The sequence below is a fragment of the Gambusia affinis genome, linkage group LG01 (assembly GCF_019740435.1).
Source record: "Gambusia affinis linkage group LG01, SWU_Gaff_1.0, whole genome shotgun sequence".
NCBI lineage: Eukaryota > Metazoa > Chordata > Actinopteri > Cyprinodontiformes > Poeciliidae > Gambusia > Gambusia affinis.
Window position 1 is genome coordinate 15,211,866 of NC_057868.1, and position 22,999 is coordinate 15,234,864.

General features: G+C 42.2%; 1 protein-coding gene across 4 annotated transcripts in view; it reads left to right on the forward strand.

Moving 5' to 3' along the window:
* The window catches only part of plch2a (phospholipase C, eta 2a), a 142,954-nt gene extending 120,577 nt beyond the window's left edge, over nucleotides 1–22,377 (forward strand). For 3 of the 4 annotated variants that reach the window (XM_044096794.1, XM_044096966.1, XM_044096886.1), the window contains 12 exons: nucleotides 499–654; nucleotides 1,835–1,933; nucleotides 2,147–2,247; nucleotides 2,491–2,579; nucleotides 2,899–3,081; nucleotides 3,251–3,358; nucleotides 3,495–3,619; nucleotides 4,555–4,639; nucleotides 5,119–5,265; nucleotides 6,526–6,605; nucleotides 11,704–12,088; nucleotides 18,872–22,377. In XM_044096794.1, the coding sequence (XP_043952729.1) occupies nucleotides 499–654; nucleotides 1,835–1,933; nucleotides 2,147–2,247; nucleotides 2,491–2,579; nucleotides 2,899–3,081; nucleotides 3,251–3,358; nucleotides 3,495–3,619; nucleotides 4,555–4,639; nucleotides 5,119–5,265; nucleotides 6,526–6,605; nucleotides 11,704–12,088; nucleotides 18,872–20,472 (3,159 nt within the window). In that variant the 3' untranslated portion in view covers nucleotides 20,473–22,377. The remainder of the gene's footprint in view (nucleotides 1–498; nucleotides 655–1,834; nucleotides 1,934–2,146; nucleotides 2,248–2,490; nucleotides 2,580–2,898; nucleotides 3,082–3,250; nucleotides 3,359–3,494; nucleotides 3,620–4,554; nucleotides 4,640–5,118; nucleotides 5,266–6,525; nucleotides 6,606–11,703; nucleotides 12,089–18,871) is intronic. The other variant, XM_044096747.1, reaches the window with a different exon arrangement.
* The last annotated feature ends 622 nt before the right edge of the window (nucleotides 22,378–22,999 follow it).

A 22,999-nucleotide genomic window follows, 5' to 3' on the forward strand; every position in this document is an offset into this window, starting at 1 on the left:
AGGATCTGCTGTTACGTTTTCAGTTAATGGATGAAGATTTTTTTTTTCCAGGATTCATTGCATTTATTATAGGAAGAAGAAAATGCAGCATTCAGCTAACAATTCTTTCAAACGTTTCAATGAAATGATCTTGTTATCACTGCAGTGAAACATTTATGCAATGTAAAAATAATTCCTCCGACTTAATTTCATGTGGATTTGACGTTTGTGAATTATTGATCACATCTGCCATCTTGTGGCTGAACTGTGCATGTGCATTGTACTCAAACTAGAGCTGTGTCTGTGAAGACAGCCTTTGATTTATCCGTTGGAGGCTGACAATCTGTCGACCTCTGCCAGAGCTGCAGCAACATCTGTTGGACACAGCAGTGGGAATGTACTGTTCTCTGTTTAAGAGGAAACATTTACAGACTGAATCTGAACGTTATGCTTAATCATGAATAATTTTCATACAGTGTCGTTCACTATGTAACCTTCAGTCGCCGCTCTATCCCGCAGACATCAGCTAACAGGAAGCAGGTGGAAAACATGGCTAAAAAAAAACTGGACAACCTGATGAAAGAGTCCAAGATCCGAGATCGGGAGGATCCAGACAGCTTCACCATCGCTGGCCTCCCACCAAATGGGAAGACCCTGGATAAGAGTGACATCAAGGTAAACACAGAATATAAAGGACAAGCTTGTCATTTACCCAGCTAACTCAGTCAGGATCATCATGTTGAGGTCGCAATGTCTGACATCTTGTTGTTGTTATGGAGAACAAAGGTGAGTGGTGTCAGTCAACTGGTTTATGCATTTACTCATGACAATTACCTTTTTTTTTTTTTTTCCTCAGCTGAAACACATTAAAGAAACAGAAGGTTGTTTGAAAAAAACATTTATAACAGATGTAGAAAATATTGGGAGACTAAAGTAAAATACTGAGTCTTCCCACACTCGTTTGAAACCTTAACATGTAACTAAGGCCTTCTCCCTGTAAAAGCAAAACCCTGGCCCTGACAGATTTATAGTAATTCCTCTAAATTCAAAGCCAGGAGACACTAAGGGGTGTGGTGGAGAGTGGGTGGAGAGTGAGGTGAAACAGGTGTGGTGAGGACAGAAGAAACACGGTTGCCAACTTTGTACCCTTGCTTGGTACCCCTGTAGTGACATATTTTAAGAAAGCGACGAGCGACAAATCTTGCGACTTTTTTCTGTTGTTGGAGATTTTTATGTTGACAACATGTGAAGCACCAGTTACTCTCCCACTTCCTAATTACTGCAAACCAGTACTGTTCTCCTGTTTTGGGTGACTTACCTTTCAAAAGTATGCGGATACCATTGAATTTTTGCAAATCACTTATTTACAAAAAAACAGACTTTTATACACTTTTATTTAGTGGGGTTTTTTTTGTACTTTTTGAATGTAACCAGTATTTAGATTTAGGTTATTCAAACTTTTGCAGTAAGTTCTTTATGTAAGCTCTAAAATAAGCTCTGTAATGAGAAATGTCTCTTAATGCTTTTAGATTTGAGACAAAATAAGTCTGAGCCAAAGGCTTAAAGCAGTTTGAGTTCTTGCCCAATAAATGGAGACCAATAAACGGCCGATGAGGAAAAATGACCACAACCATGTGGCTAACATCGCACCACTTCCTCCTTTCAGGTGTGACATGACTGCATGACATGTCATTGAGAGTGACTATTTAAAAACTGTTGATATTACATGATGTTTGTGTAATGCTGTCTGTGAAACCAGGATCTGAACAGAGTCCTGGACTGTTTGGTTCCTTCAGGACTTCTCCATTCCTGTTTGAAGTGCTTCTCAGAAAATGTCTTTCTTCTCCGGCTAAAGGGTAAGAGTGATGAGGGGACAGACACAGCTGATGAGACCAACCCCAGCAGTACCAAGCGCTCCAGCCGCTCCTTCATCGGAAGCTTCTCTAAGCGCAAGGTTGGCCCTGATGTTTCACCCTCCGAACTCCTCAGTCAGTCTAGAAATGACAACAAAGGAAGTAGTTTGTGTCAACGTTCAGACAAATAAGTTCCCTGCAAACTCTTGGCATTTTAAGCTTAAAATGCAAATGGAACTTGCATTTTAAACACCAACAAAGGTGTGGGAAACACCAACTCATTGAATTGTGTCCACTGCTCAGTGTTTTCACAGAAAAAGTCGTCAAAGTTGAAGAAGGCCTCGAGCTACGAAGACACAGACACGGACCAGGAGAGCACAAGCAGCGCTTCTCGAGCCCCACCCCACCACAACAAGTATGTTTCCCAGAAACACACACCTTCACTACACTGCGCGCACTGACGGTGACTAGCAAGGGCCATTCTTACATTGCCTGTTTTAACTCCCGTGGTCTCTGAGAGAAATGTGATCATGCTGAGTCACCAAGTCACAGCTGCACACGCTGAAGCAACCTTTTCTGGTTAATGTGTAGGCTGCACTTTGATCAACTCTTCTTCTTTTTGATTTCAAACATTTTAACCCTTTCATTGGCCCCACAGAAAGAAGAAGACCATGAAGCTCTCTAGAGCCCTGTCTGATCTGGTCAAGTACACCTGCTCTGTGGGTCTATATGATATTGAGGCCCAAGGTGAGTGTAAAATCATCCAGTTGATGCAGGCTGTGCACACCATTTAATTGCATTAATTGGATTTATTTATTGTGCTTTTTTTTTGGTTAGTTGTGAGTAGACAGTATCTTCACTAAGCAGTCATCATACTAACAACAGCTCGATTTCTTTCTGATTCACCAAACTGAAACCTTAGACTCTTATTGTAGGAAAGACGCTGACTGTTCAAAACTACTCCACTCAGCTGTAAAGAAGCGGATTACAATTCATGCCTCTAAACTACATAAACCATGTGAGTTGCACTGTTCTCTGCGAATCAGATGTTTGTTTTGTGTGGCAGCTAACTGCAGCTGGCAGGTGTCGTCTCTGAGCGAGACCAAAGCCCATCAGCTGATGCAACAGAAAGCTGCATCCTTCATCCAGTTCAACCAGCGGCAGCTGTCCCGAATCTACCCGTCCTCATACCGGGTGGACTCCTCTAATTTCAACCCCCAGCCTTTCTGGAGCACCGGCTGCCAGCTTGGTAAGAGCTCAGCCAACCATTCTGGATGAATATGGACTTTCAGCCAACAGCACCACATTTTCAGATTTGCTTTCTGCTGCTCCCACAACCTTGAACACATTATCTAGTTATTCTTCTCCTCAGTGTAATATCAAAGATCTTATTTTACTCTACATTATTTTGATTTCAGTTGCTCTCAACTACCAGTCTGAGGGGCGGGTCCTTCAGCTCAACAGAGCTAAATTCTACAGCAATGGCAACTGTGGCTACATCCTCAAACCCGCCTGCATGTGTGTAGGTCTGTTCAGGAAATATTCCTTCAGGCAGTTTACTCTCGACCTGCATGTGCTCCGTAACCTTTCCACTTCTTCACAGTGGGTTCATCAGTACTGTTTTGTGTGAGCTTTAGAACAAATCTTTCCCACCCGCTTCAGGTGCCTTTAACCCAAACCTGGAGGACCCCCTGCCAGGCCGCAAGAAGAAACAGCTGGTGTTGAAGATAATCAGTGGACAACAGCTGCCCAAACCCAAAGATTCAATGCTGGGAGACAGAGGAGAGGTGGGCCTGATTTCTTTGTTTACTAGACACACACCCTTCCTACTGCTCTGTAGGGGTCGTTCCTCCCTGCCACCTCCAAAGGGCAGCATTATGCACAACTCACAGCAAAATTACAGAGTTTGCTGTGATTCGTGTATATGGACACAAATCAGTCAGACTCATCTTTGTAGCACTTTGTATTCATCCTCTAGATTCCGCTGCTGCTCTAGAGTCGCCTGCAGCGGCTGAAAGCAAACAGAGGAAGCATTGTAGTGAGGAGCATCGTGTCATTGCTGCAGTGGAGAGCTACTGTTATACTGTTGTACTTTATTTTTGCTAAAACTGTGTATAAACCACAGGGCTCTCGCATCCTTAAAAAGTCCTAAATTAATGTATCTAAAGTTAAGGCCTGCAAATATCTTGAATTCATTTCAAGAAATGTAGGCTGGTATTCAATTCGTGACTCACAGGATTTTAAGTTTTGTCATGGCACAATTTTTAAACTTGTATATTCTGATAGGTTAATGTCATATTTTTTTACCACAGGAATTTTCTGTCAGGCAAAAGTTTTAGTGGTGCGCCACCGCTTCTGTGACATGCAGACATCTTCCTTGCTTTCTATGACTTGAGACTTGAGTCGAGGTTACTCCCAACTGACTACTGATATACGCTTACACCTGGCTAGCTAGCTTTTATTTATTTATATATATATATATATATAATATATATATACATATATGTGTGTGTGTGTGTGTAATAAAGAGAGAGAGACATGTTGTCCAGAGGATATTGATAAAGTAATTTTCCTTCAGATCTCGCACGTCAAACCTGTCCACCTGTGCACATTCTGTCTCCATAGCAACGGTGTTAATAATATCATTGGTTTGTCTGTTCTATTGAGGGGTTTTGTTGTTTTTCTATTCTCTCTTTAATGCTGTGTGACATCTTTCTGTCAGATTATCGATCCATTTGTGGAGGTGGAGATCATCGGCCTCCCAGTGGACTGCTGCAAAGAGCAGACCAGAGTGGTGGATGACAACGGTGAGTTGTTTGCTGACTGATAAGTAACCACACACCTGATCATCCTAGCATACTATCACTCTGCGTGCTCCAGTTAATGCTTGTGTTAGTGCATAAATATCCCGTTTGGTGTGACGGTGTGTATGGTGACAGAGGAGCTCTGCTTTGACCTGTTTGTGGTGCTGCTGCTGAATCAGACTCTCACCTTCAGTGTTGGAACTGCATGTTTGTCTCCTGATGTAGAACTGAATACCACAGCCTAATGTGCAGCGACAGCACCTCTCAGTCTGCTGTCTCTGACTGAGAGGCACAAGATCCTGAATAATGAATGAGCACAGAGCTCACTTTCTGTTTGTCTTCTGCACCCTTTTTTCTCTTTTCCTTCATAATCTCCATTTATTTTTCACACCTTTCTTCGTGTCTTACTCCTCTTGCCTCCATCTCTTCCTTTGCCCACCTCTACATCCACCTTCACCTGGCCTCACTTTTGGCTCTTCCAGGGTTCAATCCAATGTGGGAGGAGACTCTGGTCTTCACGGTTCACATGCCGGAGCTGGCCCTTGTGCGTTTCCTTGTGTGGGATCATGACCCCATCGGCCAAGACTTCATCGGACAGCGGACCATTGCGTTCCACAGCATGCTGCCAGGTAGGAATCAGAGACAATGACCTTTAGCTAAAGCATGATCTATCTCTGAAAGCCAGGTTCAAAATGTTTCTCTTTGACCTACTATCTAATGGAAAGACAAATGGATAGTTGTCTGCAAATAGTGTTTTCTTTTTTTAAATTCTGTTGTGATGGTTGGATTATTATCTCTCTAAAGAGATCAGTATCCAAACTTCCAGTCTCTGAAAATGATTTTAAACAGTAGCTCTTTTAATTACCAAGTTTATGTTTAAGAAAGAGCAATATTTTGACATAATTAAAAATAAAATTCAAAGCAGATTACACTGGGTCCTATTAGAGCTGTACTCTGAAAAGGATCATTTTCATTAAACAAAATGTTCTTTTGTAGGTATAAGCAAGCCTGTTGTCTGCAAAGAGAAAGACTGTACAGCTTTTTCTCTTTGTAAGAATGTCAACCCATTTTGGATTACTTTAACCCTAAAAATAGCTCATGCTTGTATGTTATGATCATGTAGTAATTATAGAAGAACTTTACTCGTACTTGATTGTATTGTCAGTGTAAAATCTCAATAAGTATAATTTGGCAAAAGAACTGATGTTTTACACATAAAACCAAACAAAGTTTCCATCTAAAACGAATTGTAGAATTTTGAACTGCATGATTCTGTTTTTGCTGAATAGCTCATTGACATAATGACAATGTAAAACTGGGGCAAATGAACCGGGTGAAAACTGTAGACAGTGCAAAAAATAAATGTAAACCTGCCCAACCCAGCCTCTCTGTTCTGCCTCTATTCATTCTGACATAAGTCCTAAATCAAGCCAGTGACATTTTGCACATCTAGGCTTTCAAAGACCAAGCCGGCACTCCAGAATCACATGACTCATGAAGCGGACCTCAACAGAGCTGCTGTAGAGCATGGTCCATGAAATAATTCCCTGAATACTCCTAAAATGTGAAACATTGCTGGTGCTATGCTCTTTTTGTTCTCAATAGCATAACTGCTACTGAAGAGAGAACACTTGGCTGAAGTCTAGTGATCTGTTCGGTCTTGAAGCTCTTCAGAGCTTCTGGTTCAGTGTGTGTTGATGGTTGGAAATGAGGTAGCCACTATTTGTGTTGGTCTGGACCTCACTAGCTCCCTGTAATGCTTGCATCACACACTGGAGCCCTAAACCACATCATTTTTTCATACAAATCTGCTGATACAATGCAGTAGGCTGACTTCAACGCCACTCTGTATTTCTTGTATTTCCTCAGAATTAATGATTTGTGTGCAGGTTATCGCCACGTTTACCTGGAAGGTATGGAGGAAGCTTCCATTTTTGTTCATGTGGCTGTGAATGACATCACCGGTAAGGTAGGTACTTCCTGAGGAGGCCGTCCTCTTCTCTAATTCTATGTTTGGCGCAGGCCTGGGTCTTTTCACACCTGATTGTGTGCTAGTAGTAGTTGACCTGCAGAGAATGCTCTGGGGAACATTTTCTAACCAATCAGGCCATGCTGTCTGCTGGATTTTTAAGAAATGCACAGCCAAAGATTTGACAGTTAAAAGAACATGTTTTGTAAACTCTGCTGCTTCAGTTTTCATTCAGTGTTTATAGATTGGTCTGTGGAGTGATTGGATGCTTTCTGATTAATGGCCAAGAGTTTTGCACTCAACACTCAATGAACTTGGTAGACTGAAGAATGGTAACTTATTTCTTTTTAAGTAAAGTGTCAGGTTTAATATTAGTATATAAAGCAGCACTAGATCACAGTTTGGCTTTTCATTGTATTTATTTTGTCTGGTTTGTCTGGATGCTCTCAGTTGTCTCCAGCCATGCTGTGAATGACCGCTTTGTTCTTCACAATGTCCTCGCTTTGAACTTCCTTTTCTCTGCTGTCTCTGTGTGCTTCCTGCTGTGATTTCTGTCTCGGTCCACCCCACATCTTTTTCCCCCCCTCTTTCATCCTCTCTCAGATTTTTCCCTTTCTTCCTGTGTCTGTTTCTGATTTCAGTGGAACCGCCTCTTACCACACTCTAACGGCAGGACAGTTTTAGGAGCCTTGAAGCTGCACCTTAAAACTCAGGTGTTGTGAGCTCCAGTTGGCATCTTGCATGAGCTACAACCTCCACCTTAATAATCCACCACCCAAAACACTTATCAGCCAAATTCCTGCATAAGGAACTCAGGCCAACTCATGCTGCACATGAGTTATGAAGCCTTGAACTGGCTGCATTCATTACCCTTGAGTAGATCCAATCTTAGAAATACCATCTCAAGAAATCTGTTTGGCTGTCTTCACTTTTAGTCCTCAACTAAAAAATTAATTGACATCAAGGTGAAATTTACAACAAGCTCTGAAACTGGGCAGGACCAGCTGGTAATCATGACACATCAAAAGGTCCTTTTTAAAATACTCCAGACACTCAGTTAAAACAGCAGCTTTCACTCAGCATAGATGGAGATTCAAATACTGCCAAATCTCACACCACCATTACACCATCTCTAGCACCACGAACACAGCCCTTCTGGCAAGGGTTAGGATAGTTACGTAGTTAATTGTTACACGGTTAGTCTTTGTTTTTATTTTATTATTAGAACTTTAGAGACTAAGTAAAACTCAGGTTTTATAGTGTGGTGCTTGCCATTCTCTATCTGTCTCATGGAAGTTGGAAAAAAAATGGATTCATTACTGCCACTAAATCTAATGAGTACTATATAAATTGTTAGCATCATTATTGTTGAATATTCTATATATACCTGAACCTTTATTCTAGATAGTTGTGTAAGTGACGCGCCACGGCAAATGTATGAACAAGTCGGCAGAGCAGAACTGGAAGAAAAAATGATAGAAATCATTCATTTCTAAGAAAATAGGGATTTTTTATTTTTTTATTTTTTTATTTTTTGGTAAACCCACTAGTTCAACTATTGAAGATACCATTCCATACTTTAAATAGCAGTTTCAGAGATTTTAAAATGGTCAGGACTACCATATGATCAGAGAAATCCATGTCTGCAGGGATATTTTTAGTTTTCTTGGGGCGAGTTGCACAACGTTTGTTTTTTGGAGACTATTGCAACACACAGCATGCCACTGACATGCAGATAAATATCTGCCTGGCCTGGGGCTGCACTACTGCGACTGTGCTGAGTGTAATGCGATGGTGACGAGGCATTTAGCATTCATTGCCCCTGCTGACTAAGTGTATCTCCTCACTTAAAATAAAATAATTTTTGTTGGGTTTTCTTCAGTCCGAAAGAAAACATTGTCTAACATTTTTATTAATTTTTTTTTACTTATTCGAGAAAATCTCAAGCTGTTCGAAGTGAATGGACCCTGAAAATTTGGTTCCTCTCAAAGAAAAAGTCCTATCTTTTCTTTAAAATGGGGTTATTACAAAGTAATGCAAGTTAACATTTACCTCAACAACCACATATTACAGAACAGGTTTTGGAAAATGCTTCGGAAGAAACGGTCAGAGCCAAATCCGACGAGTCAAATCTTGTTTTCTGAGTGCCAACATTGATATCTTGATATCGTCTTAATTACATTTTTGACTTGCTTATGTTTGAGCTTAGAATCCATTTGAGCTTAGAATCCACACTTTCAGAGTACTTCAAAACACTCTCTAGTAGACGTGTTTATGCTTTTGACCTGGCCAGTTACATTATACGTGCTTAAAATCAGGCTCCTTTGGTCTGACTAAAGAAATACTTGGAGCCTTAGGTAAATTTAACAACCTAATACTAGGATAATTTTAAAATAAGTCACTGTAATAAAAGAATTGATGTGAAGATGATGTACAGCCGTTTTCTTGCAACAAAGTAAAAACAAAAAAAGTCTTGTTGCTATAAAAAACATAAATCAAATAAAAATGTCTTCATTTTAATCCACATTCCACTCAGCCTCTGCATTTTGTCCCTGGTCTTCCACTCAGCATGATTCACCACACTGTCATTGACAGGCTGGATCTACTTTTTTTTTTCACCATCTTCCTGGATTTTTTATTCATTCCATTCAAATAAAGTTGTTGTGTGTACACTGTACAGTGGTGTGAAAAAGCATTTTATTTTGTTCAGATTTCTCATGTTTTTACTTTTTTAGCATATCTAAATGTTTCACATCATCAAGTAAGTTTTAATCAAAGATAAAATGAGTCAATACAAAATGCAGCTTTTGAACGATTAACCACTTTTTGCATAATGCTGAGTTCAATTTCACTGTCCCAGACCTGGTCACTACCAGACTGGTAGAATCAAGAAACCATTTGAATTGCACCTTTCGGCCAACACAAAGTAGGCCTAAAAAGGAAATGCATCACATCGTCATCAAAAAATTTCCTAAGAACAACTGAAACAGTCTTTGACTTATTTCAGTCTGGGTAACATTGTCAAACCATTAGCAGGACTTTAAAACAAACACAGTGAAAGCTGTTATATATTATTGGACTAAACATTATTGGAACAACGGTGATCCATTTGAGAACTTGTTGCATGACTTGTGGTTGCATAAAACACCATGATGGAAAACCCTCTGTGGCTAAATTAAAACAATATTCAAAGAAAAGAGGGCCAGAATGTGTCTATAGTGGTAAAAAAAAAAAAAAAAGACGGATTTCTACTTATCTTAAATGCTTGATGCAGACATTAGGTTTAGGGTCAGGGTAATTCACATGACATTTTCCCTTAATGGCATTTTCATCTGTGTATCTTTTTCTGTTACTACAATTAGGTCATTAGGAGAAATGAACTAATGAATCATCAGTGTGGAAAAAAGCAAAAATGGAAAAAATCTGTCAGGGAGCAAATACCTTCTTAACACACTGTAGGTGCATTTCTACACAAACATTTTTTATTATTCTAATGCTTCTTGAGTAATGTTGTCAGACACTTTGATATGTGTATTTAAAAAAAGAAAGGGAAATGTCCTCTACAAAAAATACATATATTTCTTTTCATTCATGAGATATTTTGGGCTAAAGAAAGAAAGAAAGAAAGAGAAAGCAGAGTTCAGAGCTCTCCCTCTGCAGCAAAGCCTTGATCTACAGCAGTTTCTTTTTGGAATCTAATTTCAACTAATATTTATTCAATTGGATATCAATCTGCTCTTCCGTGTGCTGGAAAGACACCTTCTACCTCATCCCACTAACACTCCTTTGTGTTTGCTCTGCTCAATTGTAATATTCATCTCCTACTGAGTTTCAGAAGCATTTTCCATCATTGTCTAACTGTCTAAGTGTTCATTGTCAATGTGAACTGGCCCTGAACATGTAGCATGTGAAAGCATTTTCTAGTTCCCAGACAAGTTTTTGGTGTTCTACAAACAGACAGTGTTCAGCTGGAAAATTAATTCCGATGTGCAATAATCAAGTTATCATAGAGTTAAAGTTGGTCAGCAGATTTTACAGTCCAATAACAATGATTAATATTAATACCACACTTTTTCTTCACCATTTTTAATTTTTTAAAAATGTTGTTCATGCAGATTAGTTCATCCAGGAATCGTTGGGATTGCATTTGTTCAGAAGTTCTTAAATCTAAGAACTTACAGCACGTCTTGAGGCTCAATTCAGATTTTTCTTGCTGAAATCAGATTTTGTATTTTATTATTTTTTTGCCCCTTCACGTTTGTGGAAGTAGTGATGGATGGAGCCATCTATGAATCTTATTTTAAAGTTTATTCAGAGCCGACAGTATCGTCACAAACTCATAAAAAGATGAAGGTAGCTAAAACGAAGACGGCACAGCTGATAGCAACGGCCTGTAGTGGAGCGTTGACTGCAGCCAGACAAGTTTGTTTGGATTTGTACTCGGAACTAGTAGTGGGGTATTGGGACGTGATGTGCTTCAGTGACACAAACTTCTTTCATAATTATCATTTTCAGCTGGTATTACGTCTGTCTCGCATCAGTGACACAAAATTTGGGTAAAAAGAGACCTGACTGTTCAGACTGCAGACGCTTTGAAACAATCGGATGCGTACCTGAATTAGTTCCACATACGGAAGTGGCACAAATCAAGATATTTTGTTGGGTGAAAAGATCAGAATTGAGTTGTTCAGACTGGTGTCAATGTTACTACTGTGTGAATGTAGCCGAGATGATTCGTCTACAAGGATCCTGAGACACCGGTCTAATACTAGGCTGAAAACATTTGAAAGAAAATCACAAGGCCTGAGAAACTGTAGATGAAGACCAGTTTAATAGATAAATGGTTTGGGAGGAAAAAAAAATGATATGTGGGATAATATGAAACTTTTGCACAATGCTGTATGGTTGATCATTTACAGATGCTTCTTCTGTAAATGTGTGTGTGTGTGTGTGTGTATAATATGCACATGCATGCTTACTGTGTTAAAATTGCTTGTGTATTTTTTTTCTTTTCTAACACAAGTGAGTCCCTTCACATGTGGAAACATCAGCCTCTGTTTGATTCAATGTTTTACACCACTTCCTGTTTCTTCCACAGGCCAGAGCAGCCGGTGGTATAAAGGGTCTGTTTCACAGAAACCCAAAGCAGGCTTCCCTGGACAGCCATGCTGTTGTGCACCCCAGCCGTAAGCACCCGTTCGGTGCCCACCTCCTGCGCCGCACCGCCAGCGCCCCCACCAGAGGCCAGCCCAAAGTTAAGAAGGGCTTCCCTGAGCTCGCCATCGACACCAAAGATTACAGCTCGGAGGGGGCAAGTGAGGAGCGGGAGTTTGAGGACAGAGACAAGGCATCTGCGGCCACATCCTACCAGTTCACTCCTTCTCCACAGCATCACATCGGGGAATCGGTGGACCCCCACCGAGCCAAGGGCCCCTGGGACTGTCCTGACACGAACGGAGCTCTCCACCCAGAGGAGAGCCAAGGTAAGAGCTCACCTCTTGCTCAGCGCCGACCCATGAGTGAGCCTTTAAAGCGGGCCAGCCGTCTCCGCTTTCATGAGCCACTGGACATGAAGCCAGGCGTGTTTGCTCGAGTGGCTCTCAGTAGCTCAGGTAGGGTGGGGATGTCCTCCAACTGCATCACCTGTGTGATTGGCTCCAAGGAGAGTCCCGAAGCTGAACGAAAGGTTGAGGAAACACAAAAAAGCAAGTCTGGAAAGACGGACGCAGACAGACAGGAGAGAAATGTTCGTTCAGACCCAGACAAGAGACAAGTTCAGCAAGATTCAGTTACCAAGACAGCAGCTGCCCCTCTTGACTTACAGCAGCCTCCGTCCAAAGCCACTTCCTGCGTGGAAGCCCAGTTGCAGTGCCCCCCTCAGGCTGTCCTATGTACTGCCCCGTTCTCCAGATCAAAGGCCAGACAGACTCTCGGCCCCCAACACTTCCGGCCTCATCCTCAAGCTCATCTCAGGAGCATCCGGTCCTGCAGCGTTCCACGCAGGCGCTCCCCTAACGCTGTTACACCAGCACCTTGCATGGCTCCGGACTGTAGGACCAGCCTATGTTGGCAGCAGACCACCCCCGCCAACTACGGGTCTGTTTGTGGCTCGTCAACCACTCCATTAAAAGCGCTTACTGCGAGTGAAGCTCTGTTGCTCAGCGACAGCAGCAGCTGTGACAGTCTGAGCAGCTTGGAGTCGCCTCCCATGCTGCCTCCGCGCTCTGTCCTCAACAGCCGCAAGAGGGCAGTAGGGACCCTGCAGCGAGAGATGAACGCCCTGTTTGCCCAGAAAATGGAAGAGCTGCACCATAAGTCCCCCATGTTTTTTGCTGGTAAGATGAGCCTGAGGCCAACCTGGTGGTAGCTGTAGACGAGCTTCCATTATAGACTTGGAGTTGATGTTTGGTTGTGGATGTAGGCCAAACCTTAGTCCTCGGTAGTGAGAAGCCTTTTCACCCATTGTGTCCCTGATAGTATGGCGGTAAACATGAGTCTAGCGTGGTTGTAGTCATAGTACTCTGTTTTTCTTCATTCCACCGTTCTCGTTGAGTCAAATATTTTATTCCAACAGTCTTCTAATAATTAACTTGTTTGTTTCTGTAAATATCCCCTTCCTAACATTACCAACATGCTCGACAGATGAGAACAGTGGTAAGTTTTTTGTAAACTGGGATTAGTTTGATGTCGTTGTCAGAGCTTAGCTTTCAGACATCTGTTTCACCGGCCAGCAGAGAACTCTGCTGCTCTTTAATTCTCAACTCTGTGAACCCAGTGATTTGATGGTTCAGATTTTATTCAGAACTCTAAAGTTCTGAACAAAAGCAGAGCCAGCAGCTGTAGCAGTATGTTGATTTACTGGACGTGATCGTTTCTACTGCATGATTTTTTTACTTAGATTCTTTTAATTTGGCACATAAAGCAAAATTGTTTTGTTTTTTTTTGGTTTTTTTTTTTCACTTAAAGAGTGTCTCTTGAAAATATATTTTGTAATATTGAAGGCTTTCTTCTCGCTTAAATATCTACACATTTGGAAAAAGACACACATCTGGATTAAGCAACATAATCGAGTTTGCAGATATGAAAAATTCTTTCTGTCAATACCAAGCAGTTTTTGGTGGAGATGGTGTGATGCTGTGGGACGGCATCTCCAAGGCCTGCCTTTATTGAATCCAGTCTCAGATCAGATAAATCGAGATGAGATTCTCTGAGAGGGTGAAGTGGGCTGTTCCAGGCCTGCTCTCAGCTCCACTTAAAATGTGTTCAGCTTGAGCATTCTGCTCTCGACAAGTAGTCAGTAATAGTAACTTCACTGGCAAACCGTCAGAGGCTGCAAGACTTCCTGTTTTAAAGAAAAGTAAAACCTTCCTGGAAGGTACCACAGCCAAGCAGAACACCAGACTGGTTGTAGCTTCTAAAGAGAGAAAAGCAACTAAGAAAACATGACGTCAACAGTTGAAATGACTGTGGCAACTACCACATTTTGTGGACTATAAGCTGTTTTCACCTGCAGCTAATACGCAGCTTTTTACCAACATGTTTTGAAAGGCTGGACTGCTGTGTGATGAAGAGGACGGCACAAGCTTGCGATAGAATTTGCTTTAATGAAAGAGACAGTGAGAGCGACAACGAAAAAGAGATTGACTGTGAAGTTCTGATGCTAAAGACGAAGACTTTAGTAGTTTTAGTGCACAGTAGGAAGATGAAGATGTTTATTAATTACTTTTCCTGCTGTACTACTGTATTTTTCATTAGATGTGTAGTAGACACTAGTATATTTCTGTTTTTTTTTCCAGTACGTACTCCTTTCATTTAAAGTTAAAAAAATAAATCAGTGTAAATACCTCATGTTACAACATGGACAGTTGTATCTTAGAAACCGATGCAGCCTATGTATGTACATTTTTTTTTTTTACTTTCAAAGTTAGTAGGTTAAATTTAACATAGAAAAATCAAGATGAGAGGAAGTGTACTTATAGTCAGGTGTGCTCAATAGTCAGGAAGTTACAGTAATACAAATTGGAGAGTAGTAGAAGAAGAAAGTAGCAGAGAGAAATAAACTACTCAGTTTACAGTAGCCTAAGCCTATAGCAGCATAACTACAGAATTACTCAGGCTAACCTGTAAGCTAACTAAAAGCTTTATCAAAAGGGAACATTTTTTTCCCCCTATTTTAAATAAAATGAGGTGTCTACTTAAAGTATGCAGCTCCTAATTTAGCCTCTTGAACTAAAACTGGGAGCTGGTTCCACAGGATAGGAGCCTGAGATCTAAACGATCTGCATCCTATTCTAGGAACCAGCAGGAAGCTGCAGTCAGAGAGCAAAGTGCTCGCTGATGGAGCTGATTATTAAGGGCTCTATATGCGAGAGGGACAATCTCAAATTTGACTCTGGATTTAACAGGGAGCCCATGAAAGGAAGGTAAAACAGGATAAATATGATTTCTCTTTTTAATTTTCATCAGAAGTCTCTCTGCAGCATTTTATGGACTTCCTGATAGTACAGAATCACAGTAGTCCAGCCTTGAAGGAACTCTACCAGCTCTACCGTGATGGACTCTTATTGTTTGAGACTATAAAGAAAAAACACCCAAAATAAAAATCCAGAACAATAATAGAAGAAATGATCTAGGTTGTTGGAGAAGGCATCAGTAATGTGGACTAGTAACTCAAACATTCACACTAGAGCTTTATTTTTGTTGTTTTAATATAACAGTGGTTCAGCTGTTGTATATTTTGGAAGTCTATTCATTTCACCCCACCTATTTAATTGTAACGTTCCTGAGCCTCATGGTACCTCCATGTTCTACAGTTTCTAATAATCTGGAGTCCTGGATGGTTTCCTGTGTGAAGGGCTGAGCTGAGAGTCACGAGTTTCTGATGTTTCCTCTGCGTCCAAGAGAAACCTCCTGCTCACATGATAAATTTCCTTGTTTTGCTGTTCTGGTTGGACCCAGCTGTTCCACCCTGATGCTCCCCCCCTTCCCCTCTGCCTCTTGGTAGATCATGTGATGGAGATGTTTTAAATGCAAATGGCTCTTTTGGGGAAAGCAGAATGCGTTTAGAAATGTTCTGGCTGCGCTGGAGTAGGAGTAGATAATAGTCATATGATGTTGGCAGATGTTTACCGTATGTTATAGTAATCCTATTCCAGACCCAGTTTCTGTTTCATGATATTAGAGAGCAACGTGTCCTGATGAGTTACGTTCTGTCCTACAAGCTGCTTGCCTGCTTCTCTTCCTCCTTCTTGTTGCAGTTTGGATAATTCCCTGTTTTCCTCTCTGTTCCTCTTTGCACGCTTTCTCTGTTCCTAGTGCAGAATTGAGGGGATGACCAGAGCCAGGTAAACTCACTACATGCATGCTAGCAGTACTGCAACACCTTCACTTCACTGTCCTTTCTGACACCAACCATCTTTTCTCCATCTGCCCTTTGCTCCTGGGGATGGGATTTATTTATTTGTTCCTTTTTGGGGGGCTCAGGGGGAGTTTTAAAAAAAAGCCTTAAACAAGAATAAAAACAGAAGAATGGTTCCTAAAGAATGAGGACAATCAAACTAACTCAGAAGACTGATGGAGAAAAAGGGACAAACCCTCCGTAGATTTCTGTACTAAAGGGGCGAGGTGGGCTCACAGTGGGTGTTTTTCAGTAACTGGGTGGTCTTTAATGGAAACGGGGGGTGTAGAGTTCTTCCTCTCTTGCAAGCTTCAGCACCATAATCACAAATGTGCCAACATGTAGACAGTTTAAACAAGTTAATAACATCAGAATTTCTGTAGGTTTTACATTTACACCAATTTATTTTCTTTTGCAGCACTATTTCCATGAACAAAGCCATTCTGAATGAATTCCTCCATACTCTCCAAACCATCTAAGGGTGTGTGACACGATTCTGAAAATGGACACACCGTGTGTCCATTTTCAGAATTGTGGCTAAAATTAATGTCTGATGGAAGCTTTAGCCTTTCAAATCAGCATAGTGACTAAATCCAGGGCGGTGCTAGCTTTAGCCATGTGATCTGGTTAAACCCGTTGGAAAGTGACCGTTTCTGCATTTCTACAGTTTAGTAATAAACAAAATCATTAAAGTTTCCATTCTGTGCTTTTCTCTGCACATTCACTGGTCTAACAAAAATGAGATGAAGAGCTTGTTCCTCAAGTTTATTTATTTATTTATTTATTGTCTAAAGGATAGAATTAAGTCATTCATGTTATGTATTTTTTATATTTAAAATCTCTCTTTGCTATTCACAAAAACAGAAAAATTGCAGTCTAATACAGAAATTCAAATAGTTTCTTTCTCCTCGGCATCATCCATTTACATCTCATCACTATTTCACCTGTGAATCATTTCTTGTGTGTTCATAAGAACAGTAAATGTAGAACTGTTTGCACTTTAATTGAAACACTACAGACTGCTGCAACATTGGAAAAAATATATATTCTGCTTCTAATGGGAAAAGCAATAAAGTAAGAACTCAATCTTCTGATGCACCGTGTAATATATTACATCATATGTAATATATATATATATATATATATATATACACACACACATACTAATAACTGATGTAATATATTTATTACAACAGCACAGTTCCAGTTTTAATAACAATCGTCAAATGGTTTATGTTAATGTCAGAATGATGGGTTTCTTATCAGTGGTACAACTGATATGCTGTCTTGAAAATGGAGTTCCAAACACATGTCTATGCTCTTCACTTCTAAAGTTAAAAGAGATCAGTTACTGACATGGTTCACTTTCGAATCACAACCTAAAAACTCTCATTCTAACAGACTGGGAACTCGGCCACAAAGTGGTAATTTGCATGAAATCAGAAAGGAATCTTTCTGTAGCAGCTGCTAGGTGAACCACACTTTCCTGGATGCATCTTATAAAGTTCGGTTCAGGGAGGATTAGGGTGTGAACTCCTGATTTCCAGTGAGAGAAACTCTAATTGCTTCACTATAGAGACACAACTGGAGTCACCTGGAAGGAATATGTTCTGACGAGGCTTGTTGGTTTAGATTCAAAGTACTTTTTATGCATAACTTTAAGCAAGTATTTATTATACTTTTCATTAGATCCACATTTCTGTATTAATGTATATTTATATTTATTATTATTATTGGTCAGATTTAATGTTCATAGTCATGTTTTCATTAGCCGTAAGAAGAAACTCATTGTAATTACCAGATGCAAAGTTTATGTGAAATTATTCCGTTTTATTTGGTGAATTGCCTTATTGACTGTATGTTCTACACACCAGAGCTCAAATCGAGATCCTTAGTGTGAAAAAACTTGATTGACCAGCACAGAGTCCTGACCTCAACCTGACTGAACAACGTTGTAATTAATTGGTGCAGAAACTCAGAGCAAGGCCTTTTAGACATCCGTGTAACATCAGTGTCTGACCCAAGAGGTGCGTTTCTGTAGGAATGACCAAATGGTCTGTCATATGGATTAAGAATCACATGTTGTTTAAGTTAGAGGGTTTGTGAAGCTGGATGCCCGAATAAGCTTGAAAATGTAGTGTATTAAAAACTAGCTAGCTTTTTTAGAACCACCTGTTTGGTCCACTGATTACAGCCTTAAGAATTGATTCTGAACTGAAATGTAGAATCAATCTGCTGCTTTTTCAGTTTAGTTGCTTGTTCGTCTGGTAGGAATCTGGACCGTGTTGTGATGCTTGGAGGGAACTTGGCAACATTCTCACTGCTGTCACTCTGCAGGAGGTTTTCCAGCTGTGTTGTGATGGGTCATATAGGCTGGGGCGCGAAGCGGGTCCATCCTATTACATTTCCTCGGCTCTTAGCGTTACATCTCAGCTCCCGACTGTGAGAAACGGGGAACACATGGCGTACTGTCATAGTTCTGCTGACGTTCCGTCTCCTGGTCACATCAAAACACATGCAGACACGTAAATAAAACTGTGTTATTAAGATTACATACCATAGCATTACACCAGGGGTGGGCTGGTGTCCTGCAACCTTTAGATGCATCTCTAATTCAACACACCTGAGTCAAATAATGAGGTCATTAACAGGACTCTGGAGAACCTGACTGCACTTGGGAGGTGATTCAGCTGTTGGATTCAGGTGTGTTGAACCAGGGAGACTCTTAAGAGTTGCAGGATACTGGCCCTCAAGGACCAGGAGTGTCCACCCCTGCATTACACTGATGAAAGCTGGCTGAGAACATTAAACTGAACAGGATGATGCACTCCATGTGGTTACTAAGGTTTCTTTGCTGCTCTCTCCTCAGACTCTTCCATGGTGCAGGAATCAAGCTCCCCTCCTCGCATTCCTTCACTGAAAGGGGGAAATCCCAGTAGCAGCTGTTTGATCCGCTCTGCCTCCAGTCCAGAGCAGAGCCTGTCACCGCATCACTCCACTCCTACACCGCTGCATCCACCATTAGCTGTTCCTTCAGCCTCTACAGCCAGCAGTCCTCTGTACGACGCAGCGCACAGTGCCACTAAAGTCAGCAGAGACTTTAAAGCCTCCACCTCTTTCCCTTCCAACAGTCCTGTAGAGATGACTGAACCGTCTCTGTCCCCCCGAGTCGCCCAGGCAACAAGAGGCGCCTTGGAGGAGAAGATACCAGAACAGAGGAAAACCCCAGAAACTCTTGCTCCAGGAGAAAGGAAGCCTCATCAAAGAGCAGAGCCCCCGGGTGAAACACGGCCCTCAGGAAGCCTGGGGCCCCCAGCTGCTCAGCCTCCCCAGGCCAGGAGAGCTCTCTTTAGTTCCCCACCACAACCTGTCCCAGTAAGACGGGCAAAGAGTGAAGGGCACGTTCTGGGGGAGGGAGCCAAGCCGGCCCAGTCAGCTGTACCAGAGGTCTGTACAGACGCCACCATGAACGACCGGCTCTGGATCAAACTGGAGCCTGGCAGCCACCGAGACAGCATGTCCTCGTCCTCCAGCATCTCCTCCAACGATACGGTGATCGACCTGTCTCTACCTAACCTGGCAAGAAGGAGCCTGGGTGTTCTGCCCAGTCCCAGTAAAGGCTGCGACGCCTCCCGGATCGACTGCCGCCGCACCGCGCCGGCTCCCTGCGACGCGGTGAGGGTCAGCAAGAGCAAGTCCAACCCCAACCTTCAGCAAAGGAGCTGTCCCAAAGACGAGCTTAAGCCCCGCCCATTGAAGCCAGCCCAGAATGGTGCAGATGAGTCACCTGGCAGACTGACCCAAAGAAGGCACACCTGGTGCCGGCTTTACATGGAAGAACTCAAGCAGGCGTCGCCCAAAAGGCCGAGTGGTGCTGCAACCTCAGCTGCGTCCATGTCAAAGAGTCTCGGAGACCTGACCTCTGAGGACATCTCCTGCAACTTTGACAGCAAGTACCGCAGCATCAGCCGCAGCTTCATTATACGGCCCAGCAGAGATGCGCTCCGTAAGGGCAGCGGTCCGAGGAGCCGGCCGCAGAGCGACCTGACGGAGCAGCTGCGCAGGCTGACCGACGTGGAGCCGCTGAGTCCCTGCGACTTCATCCCGGAGGGCGGAGCCGGTGAAGCGGGGGGGCAGGAGGCAGAGGAGGCGCTGGTGAGACGGACCTCATCCAGGAGCCAGAGCAGGGTCCGCTACATCGCCAACAGGGCCAAACAGGCCCAGGAAAGGAAGCGGCTGCAGGGTTTGCTCCAGGCCAGGAGTGCTAGCTTCAGCTGTGCTGGGAGCACTGAGAGCACTGGCAGTGGAGCTGGTCCCATGGAGGAGCGGGGGAACCCAGAGGGAGCGTGCTCTGTGGGCCAGAGTCCCTGCAGCAGCCTGGACCTGCTGAGTCAGCTGGAGCCCCCCTCCCACATACAGCCCCCCATGACAGCTGACAGCGCCCAACTGTTCTTCAGGCTGCAGCTCTGACTTGGAACTGATGGTGGGAGACGCAGCTAGAAACTTGATTTGAATCCATTTCCTCCGATTTTTTTCTTTTTCTTTTTTATTTTTTACATGTCATATCTGCCAGTTTCTCAAAACAGACCGTGTCACCCAGCAGAGCATCTGATCCGTCTCAGTTAATCTCGAACGACCACTACTTGTCGAAACCATGAGGTGCTTTTCCACTGCAGGAACTGCAGGCAGGGATGAGCTCCGCCCCCTCTGCTCACCTTCCCATCGCTCACTTCCTGGTTCAAGCTTACACACTGAGGATGCAGTTACTGTAATACTGTACTCACCGGTCACACTGTCTCCCTGCAGAAGGTTTTGGTTGCCCTGCCACCCCCACCCCTACACACACACACACACACACACACAAACCCCGTTCTCTTCACCATCCCCGTCCCCGGTACAGTTTCTTTTAAAGGAACAAGCTCTGCCCTGTGGAAGTTGGAAAAAGGACTATAGTGAAAGGTTTTTTATATAATATATTAACAGATATTTGTGTTGAATCTGACCTGCTCTCATGTTTCTGTATTTTTTAGACATGACCTCACAGTAGCAATAGATACTAGAGAACAGGATTTTAATACTTTTTTTTTTATTATTTGCTTGAACTTTTTAGATATAAATTAGATTGTTTATGTGGAGGCATTGCCAACTCATCCATCTATTAGCAATATTTTGAACATGATAGCATGTCATGAAGAATAATGTACCGTTTGATGCTGAAAGTCTTGTCTTTGCTGAAAAAGATGGCCCGGTTTTTCAATGCAGGATTAAAAATGTGGATTTTTAAGGGACTAATTCTGGCCGTTCTGTTGTAACCGGACTGAGCTCCTATTCTGTTGACTGTAGTCTGTGGCATGTCCAGGCGCCGACACCCTGTTCTTTAACTGAGCCACTTCGACCTGGCCCTTTACATTGACCGCATGCCTTTTAAAGCACACTACTGATTTCCTTCATTTTACCAATGTTTTTATACGTAGATTTAAGATTTTAGCCGCTTTTCGGATCACCTCGTGTTGGCGAGCAGGGCATCGCGTCCGAATCCCTGTTTTCGTTTCTCCGTGCTCCTAAAGGAAGATGGGAATGATCTCGTTTGTTCCGTTTGCCCTGCCGTCCAAGTTCTTTGAGCAGAAACTCTGAAGACAATATTGAGTTCAAACAATGTGTAATTATGACATGAATAAAACTCGGATAACACTGAACGCGTCACACCTCATTTGCTTCATTTGTGTCTAATCTGTCAGAAGCTGCCCGAGTTCCAGAAAGCCGGAGGATTCATTAACGGAGCAGCTAAACTGAGGCTGATGCAGACTGACATGAACAAGCCTCTGGCCTTGGTGTTGGCAGCTCCAATTATGTCCTCTGCTTGGGTCTTCGTTTAGCAGCCGTCACTCCTCCCAGCCTCTGCAGCAGGAGGGGAGAAAGAAGAACAGACCCCCCACAGGAGCAAGGAATGTTCCAGAACAAAGAGACTGGGCAAAAAAGAACAAGTTCAACGAATCGTTTAGAGACAAAAAAACATGTTTGTAATCATTTCTTGTGTATCAAGAAAAGGTCAGTCTTCCTCACCATGTTCAGACTTTTTAGAACATTGCATAAATTGATTTGAGGATTTTTATTTTTATTTTATTTTATTTTTTTAGAATAATCAACATGTTCGGTTTTTGTAAATGTCCTACCACAGGATGGAACGTCCTGATTCACATAAATCAATCCAGTTTATTTGTGTAGCCCGTTTCAGTAAAGCAAACTTCACAAAAACATCGTATAGTTAACAGTTATGAAAACCAATAGCAGACATTACATTTTGTCAGGAGCCCATCTTTAAAATCATCAATACACATCAAATATGTTTGAGGTTCAAAAGCAACTCTAAACTGGCAGTATTTTAGTCCTGATTTAAAGGAACTCTGTTTCAGCTGTTTTGCAGTTTTCTAGAAGTTTGTTCCAGATTTGTGGTGCATAGATGCTGAATGCTGCTTCTCCTCGTTTGGTTCTGGTTCTGGTGATACAGAGCAGAACCAGAAGACCTGAGGGGTCTGGAAGGTTCATACAACAGCAGCAGATCTTCAATGTATTTTGGTTCTGGGCCGTTCAGTAGCAGTATTTTAAAGTCTATTCTCTGAGCTACAGGGAGACACTGGAAGGATTTTAGAGCTATGGGAAATTTCCTTTGGGGCAGGACTGGTTTCCACATACTACACCAATGTGAAGATTCAGCAATTGACCATTTAAATGCCTGGAAAGATGGCATAGAAATGAATGGCATAAGTAATTACTACATGATTCAAATTACTTCAATACAAGTGGCTGATGAGGATGAATGAAATGCCTGGTAAACTGTAGTGCATATCCTAATATGTATTAATATGTATCCTAATTAGTCATTAGCGGTCATCAGGCAACTTCTGAAGGCAATTGGTTGTTTTTGCACACTACACATATTTGGAATCATGTGTAATTGTCTTTCTACTCCATAATTGCATACCACTTTGTGTTGGTC